General features: G+C 40.0%; 1 protein-coding gene across 2 annotated transcripts in view; it reads left to right on the forward strand.

Moving 5' to 3' along the window:
- The window catches only part of CFI (complement factor I), a 181,567-nt gene extending 172,220 nt beyond the window's left edge, over positions 1-9,347 (forward strand). For both annotated transcript variants that reach the window (XM_085641367.1, XM_085641368.1), the window contains 2 exons: positions 4,281-4,382; positions 9,037-9,347. In XM_085641367.1, the coding sequence (XP_085497493.1) occupies positions 4,281-4,382; positions 9,037-9,254 (320 nt within the window). In that variant the 3' untranslated portion in view covers positions 9,255-9,347. The remainder of the gene's footprint in view (positions 1-4,280; positions 4,383-9,036) is intronic.
- Positions 9,348-20,673: the final 11,326 nt, after the last annotated feature.

Raw genomic sequence — 20,673 nt, forward strand, 5'->3', positions numbered from 1 at the left:
GTAATATAAATGTAAAAGCGAGCACCGTGCTGAAACCTAAAGCGCAGCGCCCAAGGCAAAGCAGGCACCCTTGCAGGAAAGCATGTCGTGCCTGCAATAGGAGAAAACCAGTAAATAAAATATACTTTGTAACAACACAAGTAAAAGGGCCAGTCCTCATGGGAGGTTGCAAATGTAGAAAATGCAGTACTAAGCAGGGACTACCAAACATATTCATGAATCAAAAGCAACCATTTTAAAAGGACAGTCACAGGAGCCAATTGAAAAGATGGGCGGAAAATGGGCAGAGCTTCAAGTCCCTAACACACAGCATACCTGGCAGAGCAGCACATACGCTGCCCAGGCTCGACCTAAAAAATTGTAAAAAGAGGTATAACAACAACATGGCACTTACTACATTGTTTGGATGTGGGGCGGTAAGGATTTTTCAAGGGGTAAAGAAGGCATTTATTTGGTTTGAAATCTGCATTTTTGTTGGCAGTGTCATAAAATGTGGCACGCATATATTAATAACAGCATCCACCACCATCTTAAACACCATGGGCATCATTTATAGTCTGGATATCAGACAATGTTGCAAAATTATTATCTCTGCCTAGGAGACAATGGGACATTTTAATAGCCTGTTCTGCTTTGCTGGCTGACGTTTCACTACCAATGTCGATGTATTGGCTTGGGAGAAAAACTGGTGGAAAATCTGCCAATGCCCATCACGTCTGGTGGAATGTCATCTGCCAGATGGGAAAACTAAAAATGTACCCCCAAAAGTGGCTACATGAGGTGGCAGATCAATCACACTAGGTCAGCCTGAGCAACAGCTGGAGGTGCTGGCAGTCACAGTAGTGTAGGAGTGGCAGATCCATGATCAAGGGTACACTTACTGATATACAACCACAAGTGCAGATGGAAAATCAGCAGGTTTTGTTTTTTTAGATTATCCACTACTTCTAATTCTACATCAGTCTTTATAATTTACGTAATTCTAATGCAAGGGATCATGATTGGTGAGATAATGCAATTGAAGTTCTGGGTTACTGGTTGGCCTGGAGCATGTTTTTTCCCAGTGATTCCTGTATGATTCCTAGCCTAGTGGATTCTGATTAGGGACCTCATTACAAGTAGGCAAGGTAACCTGTGCAGTAATTTCACCCTGAGGAAAATCCATGACACACCTTGAATTTTGTGAAATGACCATATAGTTCTATATTTTCTTTACATAAAGTGTGGAACAGGAGTTATTGCATCCAGGATGCACAAATTTTTACTTTTTTTCAATGTCTCCCCATGCACATTTTTGCCAAGAATTATCTTGCAAAATGAGCCTAAGGAAACCCTGCATGTGTGCAGTATTAGAGCAAACAATGTTTGCATGAAATCGTGGTATTTGTGACCTAGTTTTAATAAATAAAGATAACAGGACTCATCCTTAAACCCAACTCTAAACTGGGTAATATCAAGATTACAAACGTTGTGTATTGCTTGCTTTTATCTATTGTCCTCATGTTGTCTGACCTCTTGCTTCCTCTGTACTGTATTTGATAATGCTGATGCTCATTCTTTAATAAAAAAATGTACAAAACAAAACAACAACAAAAAGATTACAAGTATAATGCTTCTCTGGGATTTACTCATAGTCAGATGCATCAAGTGATTGCATTATTGGACTTAAAACATGTAGTCACTGGGAAGACATTATATTAAGATTCCTTTCAAACAGTAATGACAACAAACATTTTACACATAAATAATAAAGAATCAAATTGTGAATCGAGAGCTGCAGAAACGTGAACAAATCAAATCCTTTAGTCTCCAAGTATTTGTGTGTCTTTGACAAAGCAGTCTCAGTTTTACAATGTCAACGTTTCGACAAAACAAACTGTGCCAAAGGGTCTCCTCATAGCATATTGACAGTACGTCTAAAACCTACAGAAATACATTAAAACATATAAAAATAAATGAAGAGTCCAGTTAATGTAAAGAAATCTGACTGTCCAAATATGGGCACATTAGAGATCAGACAATTAGATTTATTTCAAGTTAACCCAGCCGCACTAATTGATTTTGTATTATTTGTGAACATAATTTGTATTGTTGCACGTACACAGAGTACATCACAGTCTACACTATTGTTTTTATTTTTACAATTCATGTTATGGTATTCAGTGCAAACTGCTACAACTGTTGCTTGTGTAAAACATTGGCCCAGTTAACAAAATGTCTGTTCCATGTAAATATGTTTAAAGTACTTAATGAAATTCTTTGAGGTACTTGACTGCAAATGAAACCCAGGGAACCACAGCTCTCAAATTCTTCACTACTTGTAATGAGGGGATAGAAATACCTAGCCAAACAATATGAGAGGTTTTTGCTAGGGTTTTTATAGGACAGTCTTGCAAGAGTTACCAGAGGAAAGTATTAAGTCATACTAGGAAGAAACAAGATGTGAAAGCAACCGCTAAACTAGACCACTTGTTGGTACCAATAGTCTCCTATTGGAAATTACCATATTAACATAATGTGACATTAGAGGGAAGCATCGACCTGAAGAATACTCAGCATAAGAAATTATAGGCATATTGGGAAGGAAAACATATGGGTAGAATTTACACAGTTGTATAAGGAGATCGTTTAGAGCCTGCTGATAATGCTGCAGAGTGGAAAAAATATCCATATGTTCATAAGCATGTATTTATGTATGTGTGTATTTGTATAGCAGAAACCGAGCTAAAAAGCAGATGAGTGCTGTACAGAGTTAAAGGCAAGCATATAGTCAATGAGTCATAGAAGAGGCAGCTGGCTACTGGAAGAAGTCTACTGTTATTGCATTGTGGTCTAATTTATTTTTTAAAGAGATGCATCTTCAGTTCTTTCCTGAATTGGACCAGCTTTGAGCCAGTCATGATGGCTACATGATGTTATTCCAGATCCTGGGGGTACAGATGGAAAAGGCTCTCTGCCTTGTTTTTTCTATTTTTTACACTACAGTCTGATGGTGTCCTAGCTGCAGGCTAGGTGAGAGCCACTTTAGCTGGTGAGCTAGTTTCCATGATAAGCATGGGTACTGTTTGTGATGGCTTTGTAAATGACGCAGCTTGTTTTCTAGGTGTAGGCAAGCAAAGGGAGCCAATGGAGAGACATCAGGATGGGGTGATGTGATCATACTTCATCAGGCCCTGGAAGAGATGTGCTACGACATGCAGGATGCCCTTAAGTTGAGGACTGTAGTGGAGTCTGGGAGGCCAAGGAACAAGCTGTTACCGCCATCCAAATGTGAGATTACAAGGGCTTGAACAGCAGTTCTTGAAGGAAGTTTCAATTTCTTTAGAAGGGGGAGCTGGTACGAAGTCAGCTTTTTGCCAATGTGTTCCTAGATGTTGAGGTGTGAAACCAGGGTGAATTCAAGTGACTTGGCATTTAATGAAAGCTGAAGTTCGAAGCTGTGAGGATTCATGTCAGTGAGACAGGTTTCTGCTACTATGTGTTGATCTTGGCAAATAACATAAATTCTGTCTTGGTGGGGTTGAGCTTCAAGGTGGTTCTGGATATTCAAGTCTGGATGAGGTGCAGGCAGTGTTTGAGGCATTAGATGTTTGGAGAGGAGGAGACTTTCAATTTGAATTGTTCGGATAATGGTAAATTTTGATGCTGTAATATGTGATTAGAGCCACAATGGCCACCAAGTAGCCACCAAGTAAACATTTGAATATAAGAGGGCCCCCTGGTGTTCTTTGCTGATAAGGGTTTTCTGGGACATGGAAAGGTCTTTGTGAACGTAAGCTTTAAAAACATTATAGAAATTGGCAAGAGGTGTAACAGTAATCCCATACACCACCTAGTACTTTTCTGGAAAATATCCAGCTACCTTTTAACTCCAAGAGGGGAGATGAAGAAATGACTGCTAGTAATGGTGTTACCTTTTCTTATCCCCCCTTTTTCCCTGTTGCTTTCTAAATTTGTCTGAAATTGTTTCTCATATTGTCAATATTTGACAAGCCACTTCCTCCATTTTTACAGAGCAGGTTCTAAATTGTGACATAAGGAGGTAATTCATCCATATGCCCATGGATGTACTCCACCTCGATTTTGCTCGAGGCTGGCACATATAAGAGATTATTGATAATATTCAAGCAGGGTCCACGAACCCAGAGGGGCTACTCCTGGCCAGAAAAAAATAAACAGCTGTTTTTTTTAACAAATTCTATTGTAGGTAAACATTTTAACACAAGGACCCAGTTCTGTTACCTGTCAGAAATAAACTCAGACTGTATCTCTTTTTTCAGGATTTGTCAAAGTATTTTACCTGAAATGGGGCAACATTAATCTAATGGCAAACTGTTCAGAAATCTATAAAGAACGTTACTTCAAAAACATGGAATGTGCAGGTAAGACTTTCCATTAGTGCTGTCTTTATAATAAACTTTAAAAAAATAATTCTGTGTAGGTCCTTGTTGCTAGTGTCAACAACGGGTAGACCTGAAGGTTTCTGGTGGTATCTGTCACATATGAGTTGGAAACCCTTTTCAACCTCAATTTGTGGAACTTTAAATAATTCTTGGCAAAGACATTCTAAACTCTAACTGGGTCTCCAACAACTGATCTGATGATTACCGTAGGTTCTTAGACAAACATTAGTAGTATTATGATGACTTTTTACGCATCAATGAAGATCTTGTGTGAGTGATTTCCAAGCGCCTATAATCCTTTAAAACCTCTGAGAATCTGTCTCTTGTAAAACTTTAAAAATGTAATCAATGAAAACTGCAAATAAGCAGCCATGTTTCACACATCTCATAAATAAACACACTGGGGTCTGATTCACGACTTATGTCTAATTTACTACTTTTTTAGTTTGCACAAAGGTAAGTTACTGCTAGTGAACTTATTAGTAGTAAAATTACTAGTTGTAAAGTTTCTAGTAGTAATTAACCTTTGTGAATGTACATTTAGGCTATGTTTACTACTTTTTGGTCTTCACATAGGTAAGTTACTACTAGTAAACTTACTAGAAGTAAAGTTACAACTAGTACAATTGCTAACTAATAGGAAAGGTATTAGTAGTAACTTACCTTTGTGAATACCAAAATTAAATCGGGCCCTTGGTGTATGCTAATCAAGTATATTGAAACAAGCAACTGATCCATTTTTATGGTCCAAAGCAGTTGATCAATTGAGTTTTATTTTTTTTTTATTTTTTGGCAGCGTGAATCGTTTCTGTATTCAGATGCTGTGCATTATTCCACCTTCTAGTGGTTGGGTCCGGAATTGTCTCATTGTAGTCTCTCTTCTCTAGCCCTCTCTTTTTTTTTATTGTATGGGTGTCATCAACCATTGGGCTAATGCTCCTGCTAGTTTGAGGTCAGACGTGCATCCTGAAACCCTTCGACATAGCCGCCATCTTCAGGTTCTTTGTCCTCCCTTGGGTCTGGAAGCTAATGTGAGAGCTTCGGAGTCAAGGAACAAGAAACTGCATCGAGGAAAGTGATTTTTCATCAAAAGTCACTGTCAAGAGAAAAGACATTGTGATGTGATGGTCTCTCTTTCTCTCTCAAGAGAGAGAGAGAAAGAGCGAGAGATATCACTAAAAAGCACTAACAGAGAGAGAGAAAGAGAGAGAGATATCACTAAAAAGCACTAACAGAGAGAAGACCGACGCACAATGAAACCACGTGGTCAGAGAATCAAAAATAGTCATAGAGCATATCTCCTTTAAGTTTTGCCCTAAGTGTCATCACAAAAACGCACAGAAGGCCAGACACAAGGTGTGTAACTTATACCTGCCTTCCGTAGGACTACTGCATTTTAGGACTGCATGGCATGTGCAGAGTTCTTGCCGGAAAGCATCAAAACAAAACCAAAGTATAGGTTGGCATTCTGTTCCTTGGCCTCACCACAATGAAAGGAGTCTTTATAACACCTCGTATTGTCGAACAAGGAGAAAGATACTCCCAAGGACACAGAGAAGGCCAAAGGAGAGGAACAAGTACGTAGTGAAGATACCAACTGGAAAATGACACAAGGAGACGCTGAGGGATAACAAACAGAAGGTAAACCCTCAGAGTCAATCGGCAGTCAAACTAAAGGTTTTGAACTAGAAACACACAAACAAATGGCAGCAACACTGAAAATCTTGATGTGGGAGGCCAAGATCAGGCACAGAGAGCCACAGAGGCCCAAGACATAGGACACCTCTGGAGGCAAACCCTCAATACCAGCCTCAACTCGATAAAGTATCGAATGCTTTTGAGGGATAAAAGCTCTGCAGGAACAAAATGACTGGAAGCAGAGACAGAAGACCAGCTAAACACCCATGTCAAAGAAGATCACCTCAACGCCAACCCCGGAGGGTAGCGGTCCCCAGGTGCCGAAGTATAGCTTGGAATCGACACCAAGGCAGAATTAGAGGCCTTGATGAAAAAGAAGAGAGAGTTTGACGACTCTGCAAGGGTATTGAATACCTCTAACACAGCACCCAAAAAGAAAGCAGGAACCAGAAGAACTAGAAACTCCTCTGACCCCAGAGATACAGGAGGAGATGGAAGAGGATATCCTTGAATTCGAAGAAGAAGAACAGAAACAGATGGGAGAATCCACAGACGAGTGGCAAGACATCTACATCGACTCACCAGATGAAGAGGTAGACTCTTACCCATCTAAACCATCACCATGAGATGACATCCCTGCATACAATTAAATTATTAATAGAACTGCAACTACAGATGCCGTACAGCTAGAAAAAGAACAGACAGAAACGTGCTTCTTTCTAGAGACACTGCTGTGGGAGCAGAAGAGGAAACAATTCCTCCTAATGTTACTCAGGGTTCTGGATCAAGGTAGAGAAGTCTGCAAGGAGCTGCAATGAAGACTATAACCCACAGGGGTGGAAAAGAAGTAACGATTTTCCTCAAAAGATTCACCCTACATCAGAGGAAATGTGCCAGGTGACTTCCTCATTGTGGCTACAGCAGGCAAGAGAGATAAATCTCCAGCATCAACAGGCCCTCCTCCTGACAAGGAAAGCACAAGACTAGACATGGTGGAAAGAAAGATGGAAAGATCTGCCGCAACTCAGTGGTGTATAGCCAATTTGATTGCCCTGCTCAACAATTGCACCCACCAACAGTGGGATGAGATGAAAGACCTCAAGCAAGACTTGCCAGAAGTTCTAGAGAAGGGTGAATAATGTGCTGCAGGAAGGCAAGATAATTACCAGCACATGCCTCAAATCAGTATTGAACGGAGCGAAGTCGCAGTTGGCAGCTATGCACTGCTACCACCCTGCACAGACATGCTTGGCTGGGGATCTCAGGGTTCAGGCAAGAGGTCCAGTCAGCAATAAAAAATATGCCTTTCATGGGGAACAGCCCTTTTGGAGAGACAATTGACAAAATGTTGCAACACATAAAGAAGGATAATGAGACTGCTAATGCAATGGGAGTCCTACAGTGCAAGGGACCATTGAAAGGAGGCATGGCACAAACGAAAAGCACGCTCACAAGAGGAGCCATTAGCTGCACAGCACAGATGCAGCCTTCAGCCACTTGAGCAAGGCAACAATAACACCACCACAATGGCATTACAATGCAAGTATAAAGCAGCCCTTTCATGGATGCGGAAGAAGAAGAGGAGGCAAGTGAAAGAAGAGCTGCATGGGAAATATGAAAGTGGGTGCCGTGCTGTGAGAGGAGGAATAATATTGAGCAGTCAGCAGGCCACCCTTGTTGAAGCTAAAGCACGGTGTGCCTGCTGCTTTCAAAACCAGCTGAAGCAGCGCATGTTGTGCCTGTAGTAAGAGAAACTCTTTAGAGAAAATAATGCTTACAGACTGAATAACAGGTACTATGTAACAACCGAAGTAAAAGTGCCAGTCCTCATGGGAGGTTACAAATGAAGACAATTGGAGGGACTCACAAGCCTCTTTACTAATCAGAAGCCTGCATTTACGAAGGACAAAGACCCAAGCCAATGAAAACTATGGGCGGAGAGTGGGCAGGGCTTCAAGTGCATACTCCAATACTGCATGCCTCGCAGCAGCGTATGCACTGCCCAAGCTCAACCTAAAAAACAGTAGAAAAATGAATAGTGTAACTCTAGATGGAATTTTATAAGTTACACTTGACCATTTACCATATTTGGTCCTGAATGGGCAACACAGAGTAAGTGGCTCATCCTCCAGGTTCAGTCTTTATTGGGCTCTCCTTTTTAAACTGAGGTTCTGATTCACAAAGGTGACTTACACTTTTTTTGTATGTTTACAATTGACTGTCCTATCTTTTTAGGTACGGAAACTCTACATTTGTAAAAATACTACTAGTAAATCCCTTTTTGAATAGCAAACAATCGTAAACATACAAAAAAGTGTAAGTTTACCTTTATGAATCAGGTCCTGAATGTCTGTCTTTTTCAGATATCCGTTTATTGTTTTCTAAAAAGTTTTGTAACAATAAACCGTGGCACAAAACACAGTGCAAATTATGACAGTGTTATTTCCAAAGGTCTAGTTTGTACAGTGTTAATATTTTACTTTTAAAGGACATTTTAATCAGCTCATCTCTCCAGTGTCTATTTGCCGTGAATGTCTAGCTTTTTATGCTAATTCCCGTTGCGAAGAAACACTTTCGTAAAGCGCCAATTGAGAGTGATTACCCAGTAGAAAAAACTTGTTGTTTCCTTTCCCTACTGATCCCCACATTATGCTTGGTTACTCCACCAATGAAGTACTATAAAGATATGATGAAACTTCTTGGGAACCCATCTAATAGCAAGACACTAGTATTCAACAATTGTGTAATGTTTATTGTCTTGGGAGTTTTCAGTGGAAGTGAAATAAATGTACTTCATCTCACTATCTTTCTCCTGGCTCAGTATTCGTTCATTGTCAACTTTGACATCTTAATTTGCGTCCAATGCATTGTCACCTGCAGCAGGTACGAACTGTCTTCCTAGCACTCCGATGTTTCAACTTAAAAATACCTCTATAAACACAGGTTGTAACTGCCTCTTTTTTTTCCCTCTCTCCATCCTCCCCCATCCTCTCAGGTACCTATGACGGATCCATCGATTCTTGTAAAGGGGACTCCGGCGGGCCTTTGGTGTGTGTTGATAAGCACAATGTGGCATACCTCTGGGGGATTGTCAGCTGGGGTGAAAACTGTGGAGTGGCTGGATACCCCGGTGTTTACACCAAAGTGGCCAATTACTTTGAATGGATAAGCCGCCATGTTGGAAGACAATTCATTTCCAGATATAATGTCTAAGGATAGCAGTAGTACATATGTAACACATACATATATTACTCAGTCATGGTTGTAGAGGATACAGTATAAATATTCTCAGCTCAACAACACAAACAGTGTCCTGGTGAGTCATTTCGTATACACTTTCTAAAATTAATTTCAAGTTGAATATAAAGACGTGTGTAGTCATTAAATATTTTGGTGATGAACTGCAGACATTTTTCTAATAAAGGAATGAGAATGAGACAGGTCTGCCACCTCACATTTCTGGAGGGGAACCAAAAATGTGAAACTCCCACACGTTCTAGCAGAATGGCAAGTCACTGTATAGGAGCTATAATTGGTGAAAAGAACTGATGGTTGTTGTGTGTATCATGAGCATTTAAAATTAATATTTACACCCAAAAGGCACACGGTTTTTATGCTTCCAAACCTATAGAGGTAAACTATAAATATACCCACATAGGTTTTTCATTTTGTATTAAATTCATGCTTACATACCTTACACATGTGCACCGCACTGCCTTCCCGAAGAAGAATATATTATGTGATGATCACAGATTGGTCAGCTGCATTTTTTCTCTTAGAGCAAATTTTGATAAAGAACCATATTCAGAAGTCACAAGCATTTTAAAATTAAGAGTGAGCTCAGGGGATTTCTACACGGAGATTAGCTTTTTGCAGACCTCACATTTTCAATTACATTGCATTTGTGAGCGTGTGCACTCATACACGTGTGCACACTTTCTGTCAGCTATAGTGGGTATGCATGTGTATGTTTTTTTTTACCTTCAGTTTCCATGGTAGGGAGCAGGAGCTCAAGTGTGCAGGGCCGGACCTGAGGAGGGTGCAGAGTGGAAGATCTGTGAAGGAAGAAAAGTAAATAATTAATGTCTTGCTTGTATACACGCGGGTGTAAAAGTATGTTTTTGTTATGGTGCTCGTACATGGTAACCTACTCCAGGTAACCCCCGGCATATAAAGTAAACTATGGCATACGGTGGACACTGTGGCACATGGGTGTGTTTATGGCATGATCAGGTTCAAATCTTTCATAGTGTTGGCTGACATATCATAGGCATTCTTTGCATGATGAGTGTAGCTCTTAGCGTGTGATGGCTAGTCTGTGAGAGGTGTGAGAGTGCTGGTGAAAAGGTGACTACGGGTCTGTGAGGGGTGAAACTACTGTCAGTTGTGTGTAACTGCTAGTTTGTGAGAGGTGGACGAGGGCTACAGTACTGTGTGACTGTGAATCTGATTGGTATAATAATTCTGAGAGTCACTGAGGGTATTTTGTTTTTCCATAAAGAGTGTTTTTTTGTGTTTGAAAAGCTTTATTGGCAATTTGAAATAAATAAAGACAACAGCAGTAAATATAAGAATTCAAATACAACAATATCAAAAAGAAACTAGCTGATGGCTGGAAGAAAAGAGTAAAAGCAATGTATGGGATTTATAGAAGGTAAAGAGGGGGAAAAGGGGGAAGGAGAGGCAGAAGGGGGAAAGGAAAAAACGAATACTGTAATATAAAGAAAGAAAACAGAGAAAATATACTAGATAAAATACTGTAAATGCATAAGTAAATATAAATACATCTAATGAGTATAACAAAATATATAATAACTTAACAGGGTGGATAATAAAGAAGAGAGACAAAGTCTGTTCAAGGGGGCTTGAAATTTTCAGAAGTTATATGCAGAGAATTTTTTTAAACAATTCGGTCCAAATAGGTGGTAAGGTGCAACCAAAATAGATCCCTATTCATGAGTGGTTTGCAGGAAGAAGCAAAAGCAACGTCAAGTCTATGGAAATGACAAAGTGTGTTCCGCCAATGCGGTATGGACAGTTTGTCAAGATTTTTCCAATTAAAGGAAATGTGTTGAAAAGCCAAAGCAAGCATGAGGTCAAAAAGACCATGGTCATGTGGAAGGAGATCTAAAGAATCGGAAAGACTACCAGCAAAGAGAAGAGGTATAGAATAAGGAATGGAGATTGTAAACAAATGAGAAATGTAAGCCCAAACTTTCTCCCAAAATTTGGAGACTGAAGGACAGAGAAAGAGGAGATGAAAAAGGTCAGCATTAGAAGAACCACAGGTCCAACAGTTAGAGTCAGCAGTAGGAAAAAAACGAGCAAGGGAAACAGAGGAGAGATAAAGTCTATGATAAAGGAAAAACAGAGATTGGGAAAGAGAAGCAGAACGGGAAATTTTTAAAGATCTGGACCAGTGTTTATCCCAGAAAGTAGTAGGCCAGTCACATCCAAGATCCGATTCCCAAGAAGTTTCCAATTTGGACTTAGTGCGATCAGGAATAGGGGCAGAATAAAATTTGTATATAAGAGAGCCTTTGGGGAGAGTGGGAAGTATATTTAGAAGAGGGATTTGGATATCAGATAAAGAAGAATGAGGAAGGGAATAATATATGTCGAGAATAAGTGCCATAAGAGTAGTAAATCTCTGTAAAAAGGAACGAGGACAGTGAAACATGGATTGAAATTGAGGAAAGGAGCAAGGTGAAATGCCATCAAAAGCTGATTAACACATAAAATACCTTTTGACCTCCAAGCGTTGCAAAAAATGGGTCTGTTGTTAAGTAGGATAAGCGAATTATGCCAAATAGGAGAGTCTAAGAAAGATGCACGGGAAACGGTAGAGGGATGAACTACAGGTTTCAGGAGGAGACAAGTATGTCGAAACAAGGGGAGGGAAGTATGAGAAGTTTTAGCAGAAAAACGTATAACTTCTTTGAAGGAAAAGGGTAATAATAAGGTTTGTTCAATGTAGAGCCAAAGAGGGGAAATGGAGGAAAGATCCGACGTGAGCCATCGTGAGGCCTGTCGTAAAGAGAAAGATTTATGATGAAGACGAAAATCTGGGAAATTCACACCACCATTAGATTTGGATTTCCGAAGAGAAGATGGGGCTATTATGGATTTTTTATTCTTCCAAAGGAATCTAGAGAGGCACGAATCAATATGTTTAAAGTAAGTAGAGGGGATATGAACAGGAAGCATGTAGAGAATATAAATTAAAATAGGGGCGATCGTCATCTTAACCGAATCCAGTCGGCCCCACCAGGAAAGAAAAAGGGGATTCCAAGAGGTGAATAGTTTCTCAATTCGAGAAAGGGCAGCAGACATATTCAGTTTAATAGAAGAGGTGATAGAATTGGAGAACCAAATGCCTAGGTACTTTATTTTTTAACTATTCCAGGCAAAACCAGTGGAAGAGAAGAAATGGGGAAGACAGAATTTCGTGAGAGGGAGGATTTCAGTCTTGTCAGAGTTAATCTTGTAGCCAGAAACCTGCGAAAAAGAATTAAATTCGAGAAGTAAAGGAGGAATAGAAATCTCAGGAGCAGAAATGAATAAAAGGATGTCGTCCGCATAAGCAGAATGTTTCAATTGGTGATCACCATAAGGAAAACCGGAAATAGAATTATTGATATGGATAGAAGTCAAAAAGGGTTCAAGAGCTAAAACGAAGAGAAGAGGGGATAAGAGACAGCCTTGACGAACGCCACGTTGAAGAGGAAAGGAAGATGAAACGCGACCATTAACAAGAACCAAGGCTTTAGGAGCAGAATATGATTAAGAAATAAGTGATACAAATTTAGGACCACAACCATGCCAGCATAAAGACGCAAACAGAAAGAACCTATCGACTCTATCAAAAGCTTTCTCTGCGTCAACAGAGATAGCAGCTAGGGGAATAGAGAGGTAAGAGACTTTATTTAAGACATTGAGAAAAAGACAAGAATTGTCGGAAGTTAGTCTACCCTTGACAAAACCACATTGCTCCTTCCCAATAAGATGGGGCATAATAGGATCTAAACATAAAGCAAGCAGTTTAGCAAATAATTTATAATCAACGTTAACTAAAGAGATCGGGCGATAGTTTTTGCAAAATTTAGGATCCCGACCATCTTTGGGAATGAGGCAGATGGTTGCCTCTTGAAAAGTACCTTCTGTCTTACCAGATAAATAAAATGAGTTAAAAAGTGTCAAAAGTTTAGGGAGTAACAAATCAGAAAAGTGCGAATAAAATTCAACTGAGAAACTGTCTGGACTGGGTGATTTACCCTTAGTGAGGGTATTTAAAGCATTGGAAAGTTCTGTAAGGGAAAGTTCATCTTAGAGATCAAGGAGATTAAGATGAGAAGAAGAAGGAGGAGGGATTTTGTCAAGATAAGTCTGAATAAGAGAAGAGTGGGGGGAGATTCTGGTGTGTAAAAGTTTTGATAAAAAAGTTTAAATTCATCGAGTATTGCTTGATCTTTATGAAGAAGGGAGAAGTTATCAGAGGAATAAATCGAATCAATAAAAGTAAGTTCTTTGCGTGTAATAAGATAATTAACTAGAAGTTTCCCTGCTTTATTTCGCCCACCATAAAAGCGAGCACTACTGCAAAGGAGTATTGAAGAAGCATTATCAATTGAGGTTTTGTTAAACTCCAGCTTAGCTCGTATCAATTCTGGTGAAATGGAAGTTTGTGAAGATGTGTAAAATTCGTGTTCCAAAAGTTTAATTTGAGCTAATATAGTTTTCCGTTTCTGAAGAAAGCGTTTCTTTTTCTTAGAAACAAAGTATATAATGAAACCTCGTGCAGTAGCTTTAAAGGAATCCCAGATAATATAGGGGGAAGTACTAGAATCACAATTTAGGAGAAAGAATTTATTAGCGAAGGAGCGAAAAGAGGAAGGAAACAGGGGATCAGTTAGAAGGGAATTATTGAAACGCCATCGGGAAGATCTTGGATATGGAGGGGATAAGTCAAGGTCTGTTACAATTGGAGCGTGGTCCGAGATAACTATAGGGGTTCAATAGATGAAGAGAGTACGTTTTGAGACAAAGATTGAGAAAGAATGATGTAGTCAAGACGAGAAAAGGATGAATGAGGGGGAGAGAAAAAGGAGTAGTCAAGAGTGTTGGGATGAGAAAGTCACCAAGAATCAATGAGATGTGATTGAGAAATAGTACCAAGGGAGTGCTTGTGAGTCTTGCTTGGAGTAAAACGAACTGTAGATTTACGACCAAAAAAAGGGTCTACTATTTGGTTGCAGTCTCCACCCAGGATTAACAAATCGTCTCGAAATTGAATACACCTTTGAGTGATCAAAGGCCAAAAAGAACAATCAGGATGTGTAGGACCATAAATATTAAAAACAGTTAAAGGAACAGAATTAATTGACAGTTTAGCTAAAATCCATCTACCATCAGCATCATTTTCTTGCGAGAACACTTTACATTTTAATTTCTTATGACATAAAATGACAACTCCATTTTTTTATTAGTAGATGGAGAGAATAAGACCGTACCCACCCAGCTTCTCCTTAACTTAAGTGACTTAGTTTCTGTAAGGTGGGTCTCCTGCAAGAGGACTATATCAGGATTATAAGAAGCGAGGTGGGAAAGGAGTCTCTGTCTTTTAATAGGATTGATAAAACCCTTTACATTCCAGGAGATAACTCTGAATGCAAAAACATTAAAATTCTGACAAGAACAAAATTTACAGTACTAGGAACATCATAGAGAATGAAAATGGATATAAGAGAAAAAAGATCATGAAAGAAGAGGAAAAAAGGAAGAGGAGAGAACGAAAATGTAGAGAAATAAGTGATGGAGTCATACATAGAATGAGGTAAGTCGAGCAAGGGGAAAAGAAAGGAGAATAGAACAATTAGAGGAGAAATAAAAGGGAGGAAAAAGGGGAAAAGGAAAGAGAGACAAGGAAAAAGAGGAGACAGTACATATCCAAAAAGGATGACTGAAGATAACATACCTGAGGGGAGAAAGAACAGACAATGGGGCAGGGACAACGCAGGACAAAATGAACCACCCAACGTGGGGAGTCCAACCGCATCAGGACTTAAAGGAAGTAGAAGAAGGATCATACGGGATGAAGAGACATAAACACATCAGTATGAATAAAACAAAGAGACACTTAACGTTAATATAATGTCTAGAGATATATATAACTGATTAGCATATAACCAGCAACATGGTAAACATGAGGAAGAAGATAAGAGAAAAACATCAAAGAACAAAGCAACTACTTAACTAACAGGGCCAATGAAGAAACATCAAGAAAGAGACAGAGCCAATGGAAAGAACAATCACAGAAACTCATGCAGGAAAGACAATTAAACAATCAACCATGTGAAGAACCACTTGAATAATTAGTAGTATCCATAACATTAGTGGTGTGAATATGAATACAATTCTTAAGTTCTGCATGATCTTGAAAAGTCCAAGTTTGGTTTTGGAATGTCACTTTGAAGATACAGGGATGAAACAAACCGTATCTAGTGCCAATAGCTCATAGAGGTGGACGAAGATTCAGGAATTCCTTCCTTCTGGAAGCAGTGGCGTTGGAAACATCTTGAGACAAAAACACCTCCTGACCAAGCCAAGTAATTTGTTTTTTTAGATCTAGCTGCAGAGAGAACTGAGAGCAGATCGGTGAATTTCAAAAAGAGGATAATGACACCACGTGGTTTAACTGGAGCTGTTGAGAGAGGGGGACGAGGGCCGAGCCTATGAGCTCTTTGAATGCTAAGTGAAGTAGTAGGAGGCATATCCAGGAGTTTCGGCAGAAAGGAGGAGACGAAAGAAATCGGGTCGTCGCCCTCAAGAGACTCAGGCAAACCATAAATACGAAGGTTGTTCCTCCTATTTCTATTTTCTAAATCTTCAGTGTGTTGTTGAAGGCTGTGGACTGTTTTCTCTAAGGAAGAGATTCGCTGAGAGTTATCCTGTACCTGAGGTATTTGGGAATCCAATGAAGTCACTCTGTTTTCCATTGTAGACCATTTTTCCTCCAACAATTGCATCCTATTATTGGTTTCCTCCACAAACGGACGTAAAGCACGTATCTCCTCCAAAAGTAGCTCCATAGATATGGGGGATGAAGGTTTATCAGGAGATGGAGGATCGTGTTTCAAACGTTTAGTTGAGGAGGTAGAAGAAGATGCTTTGCTTGAGGCGGCCTGTGAAGATGACGAGCTACGTTTACGAGTTACTCCAGCCATCTGCAATGTAGTAGAAGAGGAGACTGGTGATAACACAGCTGGGGAAGTTACCAATGGTCTTTGTCGTGATGGAACAAAAACAAATTTTGGCTTGCGTAATTTTCCCATAAAGAGCTATCTGCCAATGGGTAGAAAGGACGGTGCACAGGCCTCGAGAGAACCGTGGTATTAAAATTTACCAGAAGAAACAACCAATGGTGTGACCAGCCGTGGTTTAAAAAGAGAAGAAGCCCATTGGCACATAAATTTCAACAAATTATAGAGTCTCAGACCTTGAAAAAGGTAACATGTTGGCCATTAGGTAGAGAATCAAAAATGACACTGTATTATGCAAGAGGAAGGCGAAGAGAAAGACTCCAGTCATATCTAAGCATATAATAACTAGGTGATTATAAAACATTCAGTATATTGACATTTGAAGAATTGACCTGGTTATATAAGTGCAGATTAAGTAATGAGGCATATTAGATCAGGCAACAGCTGCATCCAGGAAAGAAAAGCGTATTGGAAAAAGGTGGCCTGACTCTGTGAGAAAATTCAAGCTAAAATATGAAGCTTGTGGCAATAAAGAGGAAATACAGTCATAATATATCGTAGAAGAGCAGAAATTTCTTGAATTGAACAGCGTTCAAAACCTTGAAATAGTAAACTGAGAAGGTCTCATGACAGGAAGCATGTGAGGTAGAAAAAAAAAACCCAAGTCCAGAGTCAGGATAAACATACAGCAAAAGATATACTCTCAAGGTAGAAGAAAATGTGTGTATGTCACTTTAAAAGGCATTCAGGGAGCCATGAGGGAGTTAACAGGCTCCAGTGTGTCAGCCGGGAATTCCACCGCTACGCTCAGCACTTCAGAGGAGACGCGCGCATTCCTAAAATGGCGGGCGCTCCGATCCAGAGGAGAGCAGCAGGAAGAAAATGCGGTGAGCGCGAAATGCGCGAAGCGTTTGGTGATGAAAGAGGGCTCACCGGAATCATCTCATGCTCTGATGTGCTAGGCAAACAATGCCTGTAGAGAACCAGCACTAGAAACGTGCCGGCAGCCTTTATGTCGTCCCGGTGTGGCAGAGCTCTGCCCTTAAGCGGCCATTCCGTCCGGCGCCGAAGCCACGTCCCCTTCCATAAAGAGTGTTCTAACAGTTACTCTCAGGTTTATCAGTGAGGCCATGCTTGAAGACACACTACATATTTATTTTAAAATGGACGACTTTTATTCTTGAAACAACTTTGAAACAATTTTCTATGCAGAGTTCTCTTCCTCTGCATGTGAGTACTGCTGGGCTGCTTACGCTAGTGAGGCTGCCATTACCCGATGGGGCATTAATGACCCAAGCTGTCCGTTTATTTATGTGTTGAAAGCACTTGTCCAGTAAGCCTTTGCACACCAGCACCACCTACATCCACAACCTCCCGCCACCTCCCCACATACATCACTGACCATAATATCATGTACGCAACCAGTTGCATTTCCTGCGGCCAAGCACCAGTAATACAGGTGAACAGAGCCTCAAACCTCTACCCCTGGGCTCGCTGTTACTTACCGACACTCACAGGCTGTTAGAGCTTATGGTGCCACAGTAGGGGTAACTGGGGGTAGGTGAATGGTGGCAGAGATGGTTTCTTCTGGGGCAGGAGCAAAAACCGTGCACCTCCACTGTAGTTCAAGTGGGAATGTTGGAACTTGCTCAGAAGGTCCCTGGGGTTACTGGGTTGTAATTTTGGTACATATGATATCCTGCAGTCACCTTACCATTAGTCCAAAAGCAATCACTTTATAGGCCCTATTAGCACCTGACTCACAGGATAGTACAAACGGCATAAAGTTAACCAGACCTCTAGATACCCTCCTAAACTAGAAATCTTTGTCGGAATGTTTCTTGTGTTCAACAATATGAAGCCTCTTTCTATAGTGTACTCACTGCATTCACAATGTAAAACACCTTCTCTTCAGTGTGCCACAGAGTTTACTTTGTGTACTATTTGTCAGAGAGCCCAGGCAAAGCCCCTTCCTACTGTGGTTGACCTAAAGCTTATGTTGACAATGTCGGTATCAGTTATGAGCCATGAAATTGCTTCATAGGTGGGCTAACACAACTGCTGCTCAATAAAACGCCCATAAGGAAGAACACCAACAAATGGGCAATGCAAAATCATTGGGGTTACCTTACTATTGGTTCCAAAATGAGGAACAAGTATAATACTTTAGCACCTGACCCTCAGTTTACTTAGGCAGAATAGTCCAAGGTTTTTTCAGAGTGGTGGAATGGGCTAGAAACTAAGAACTCTGCTAAGCGTGCAGTAACATTTAACTGATGAATGTCAAACCAGTGCTTTCACTTTTCACACACAATTAAATACTAATCACAAAATTACAATGTAAAACCCCTTCTACTTTGTTTGTCACGATGTAACGCCATGCAAAACCCACTTCTACTGTATTTGCCGCAGAACTACTTCAGAAGTTAGCTAATCCAACTGCTGCCCAATTAAATGCTTGTAAAGATGAAGATCAATGGTGAGTCACACCATGAAACTATTTTACTATTGGACCCAAACTGAGCTCCAAATAAACCCCCTTTAGTGCTCGACTCTCAGCGTAGTGAGGCAGAGCAGACCAGGTCTTTGACTCGGAGAGGTGGAGTAGGTTAGAAACTCGGAATGCCACAAAGCACCCATTAATGCTTTAATACACTCAAAGCCAAACAATAAACCTAAAACTACAAATGTGGACAGTAAAAACCAGACTGCTCTCTTCCTTAACTATAAATCTATGTAATGAGGTCTGTAAGTGCTAAATTATACAAAGTCTCTTCTTGTGGTGTTTGTCTCAATTGAGTGTAAAACCACCACCCACTGCCTTTGTCAGAGTTCCCAATGTAAAGGGGAGAGCCCAGTGTAAAACCTATTCCTGTTGCATTAGACAGAGTTACAATTTAAAACTCATGTGAAATTAAATTCTCCCAATTATGTTTCTAAACTTCCTTCTTCTATGTTCCCAGATGATAGGAAGCAGACCGAAACCAGTAGAGGAGCATCTCCAAAGAGCACTAGCCAGATTGAGTTAATAGCCAATCTGTCCTGCTTCTAATCTTGACACTCGGGCTATTTTAAATTACTACAACTTCTATTCTGGAGGAAGACCTTGAGAGAGGGCCAGATAGGTACCCACCTTAATACCTAGTTTTGTATCATTACTAGTGCTCATACCAGTGCTTAATTTCCAGAAACAAAAAACTGTAGGGGCTCAAATGTTTTCTTAAAAGCCTGAAGCCTGGGTTGCCAAATACCATGGCTGCCTAATCTTGAGTCTACCTGGTAATATGAATCATTACTCTTTGAGGTAATGCACAAGGCAAGTTTTATTCATTTTCTATTCCTGTCACCTCAAATTCTTTCAAAGAACTTCAAATAATGTTGCATAAATTATACATTTCAGGTTTGGTTTTCATAGTATTCAGTACAATGCATTGTGGGTAATGTGGTCCTAATGCATAAATAAAATATTTTTGTAAAACAATTTCAATTTTTCATTTGTAGGCTCATGACATAGCAATAAAATACTGTGAATGATTGCGTAGGTGGAAAGGAATCCTGAAATAAAAAATGAAAACACTACAGAAGTAGACATAAAACTTTGACATATGTTGATCATAAACATTAAAAGACTAATTTAATTTTGTTTTAAATGAGAACAGCTCACCCTACTCATATGACACAATAAGAACCTAAGGATGTGGGTGAAAAATTGTGTCACATGGAAGTTGACACAGCAGAAAATGTGAATAATATTCCCACAAATACTAAAAGTAGAAAAATCAGCTACAATAATCTAACTACATTAGTTGGGTCCACTACATATATTGCATCACCAGCAGAAACTGAACACGAGACCATACTATCAATACCTATATTGCACACAAAAAGTAAAAAGGTCATTAAAACCTACTGTGAGGTCTAGAATTCGAGACACTTGGGACAACTCATCTACTGCACAATTCCATGTATTGGAGCAGTCCATGCTGAAAACACAATGAAACAGTGCAGGGCAACCTCAGAATTGAGTTGAAGGGCTGGTAGATTAGCAAGAACTATTTCTGAGCAAAATAAAGTAAAGAGATCAGACCTTGATGAGTTTACAATGGATGATCTGGCCACACAAATGACTCAAGACTCTGCATCAGACAGGCGTCAACAGAGACACAATGGCACTCGGCTCCAAACATTTGACCGTTCTGTTGAAGGTTGGCTACAGGGACCGTACTATGTGTAGGAAAACAGATAACATGCAGGTGAAGTAAGTACACCACAGTGATAATGTGGCAAACATCCTAGCACAAATTACAAATATGCTTGAACAAACATAAACAGGTAATGAAGGAAATAAGTCACCAAGATCTGTTGGGGAAAGC

This window comes from Triturus cristatus, chromosome 2_2, assembly GCF_964204655.1.
Source record: "Triturus cristatus chromosome 2_2, aTriCri1.1, whole genome shotgun sequence".
NCBI lineage: Eukaryota > Metazoa > Chordata > Amphibia > Caudata > Salamandridae > Triturus > Triturus cristatus.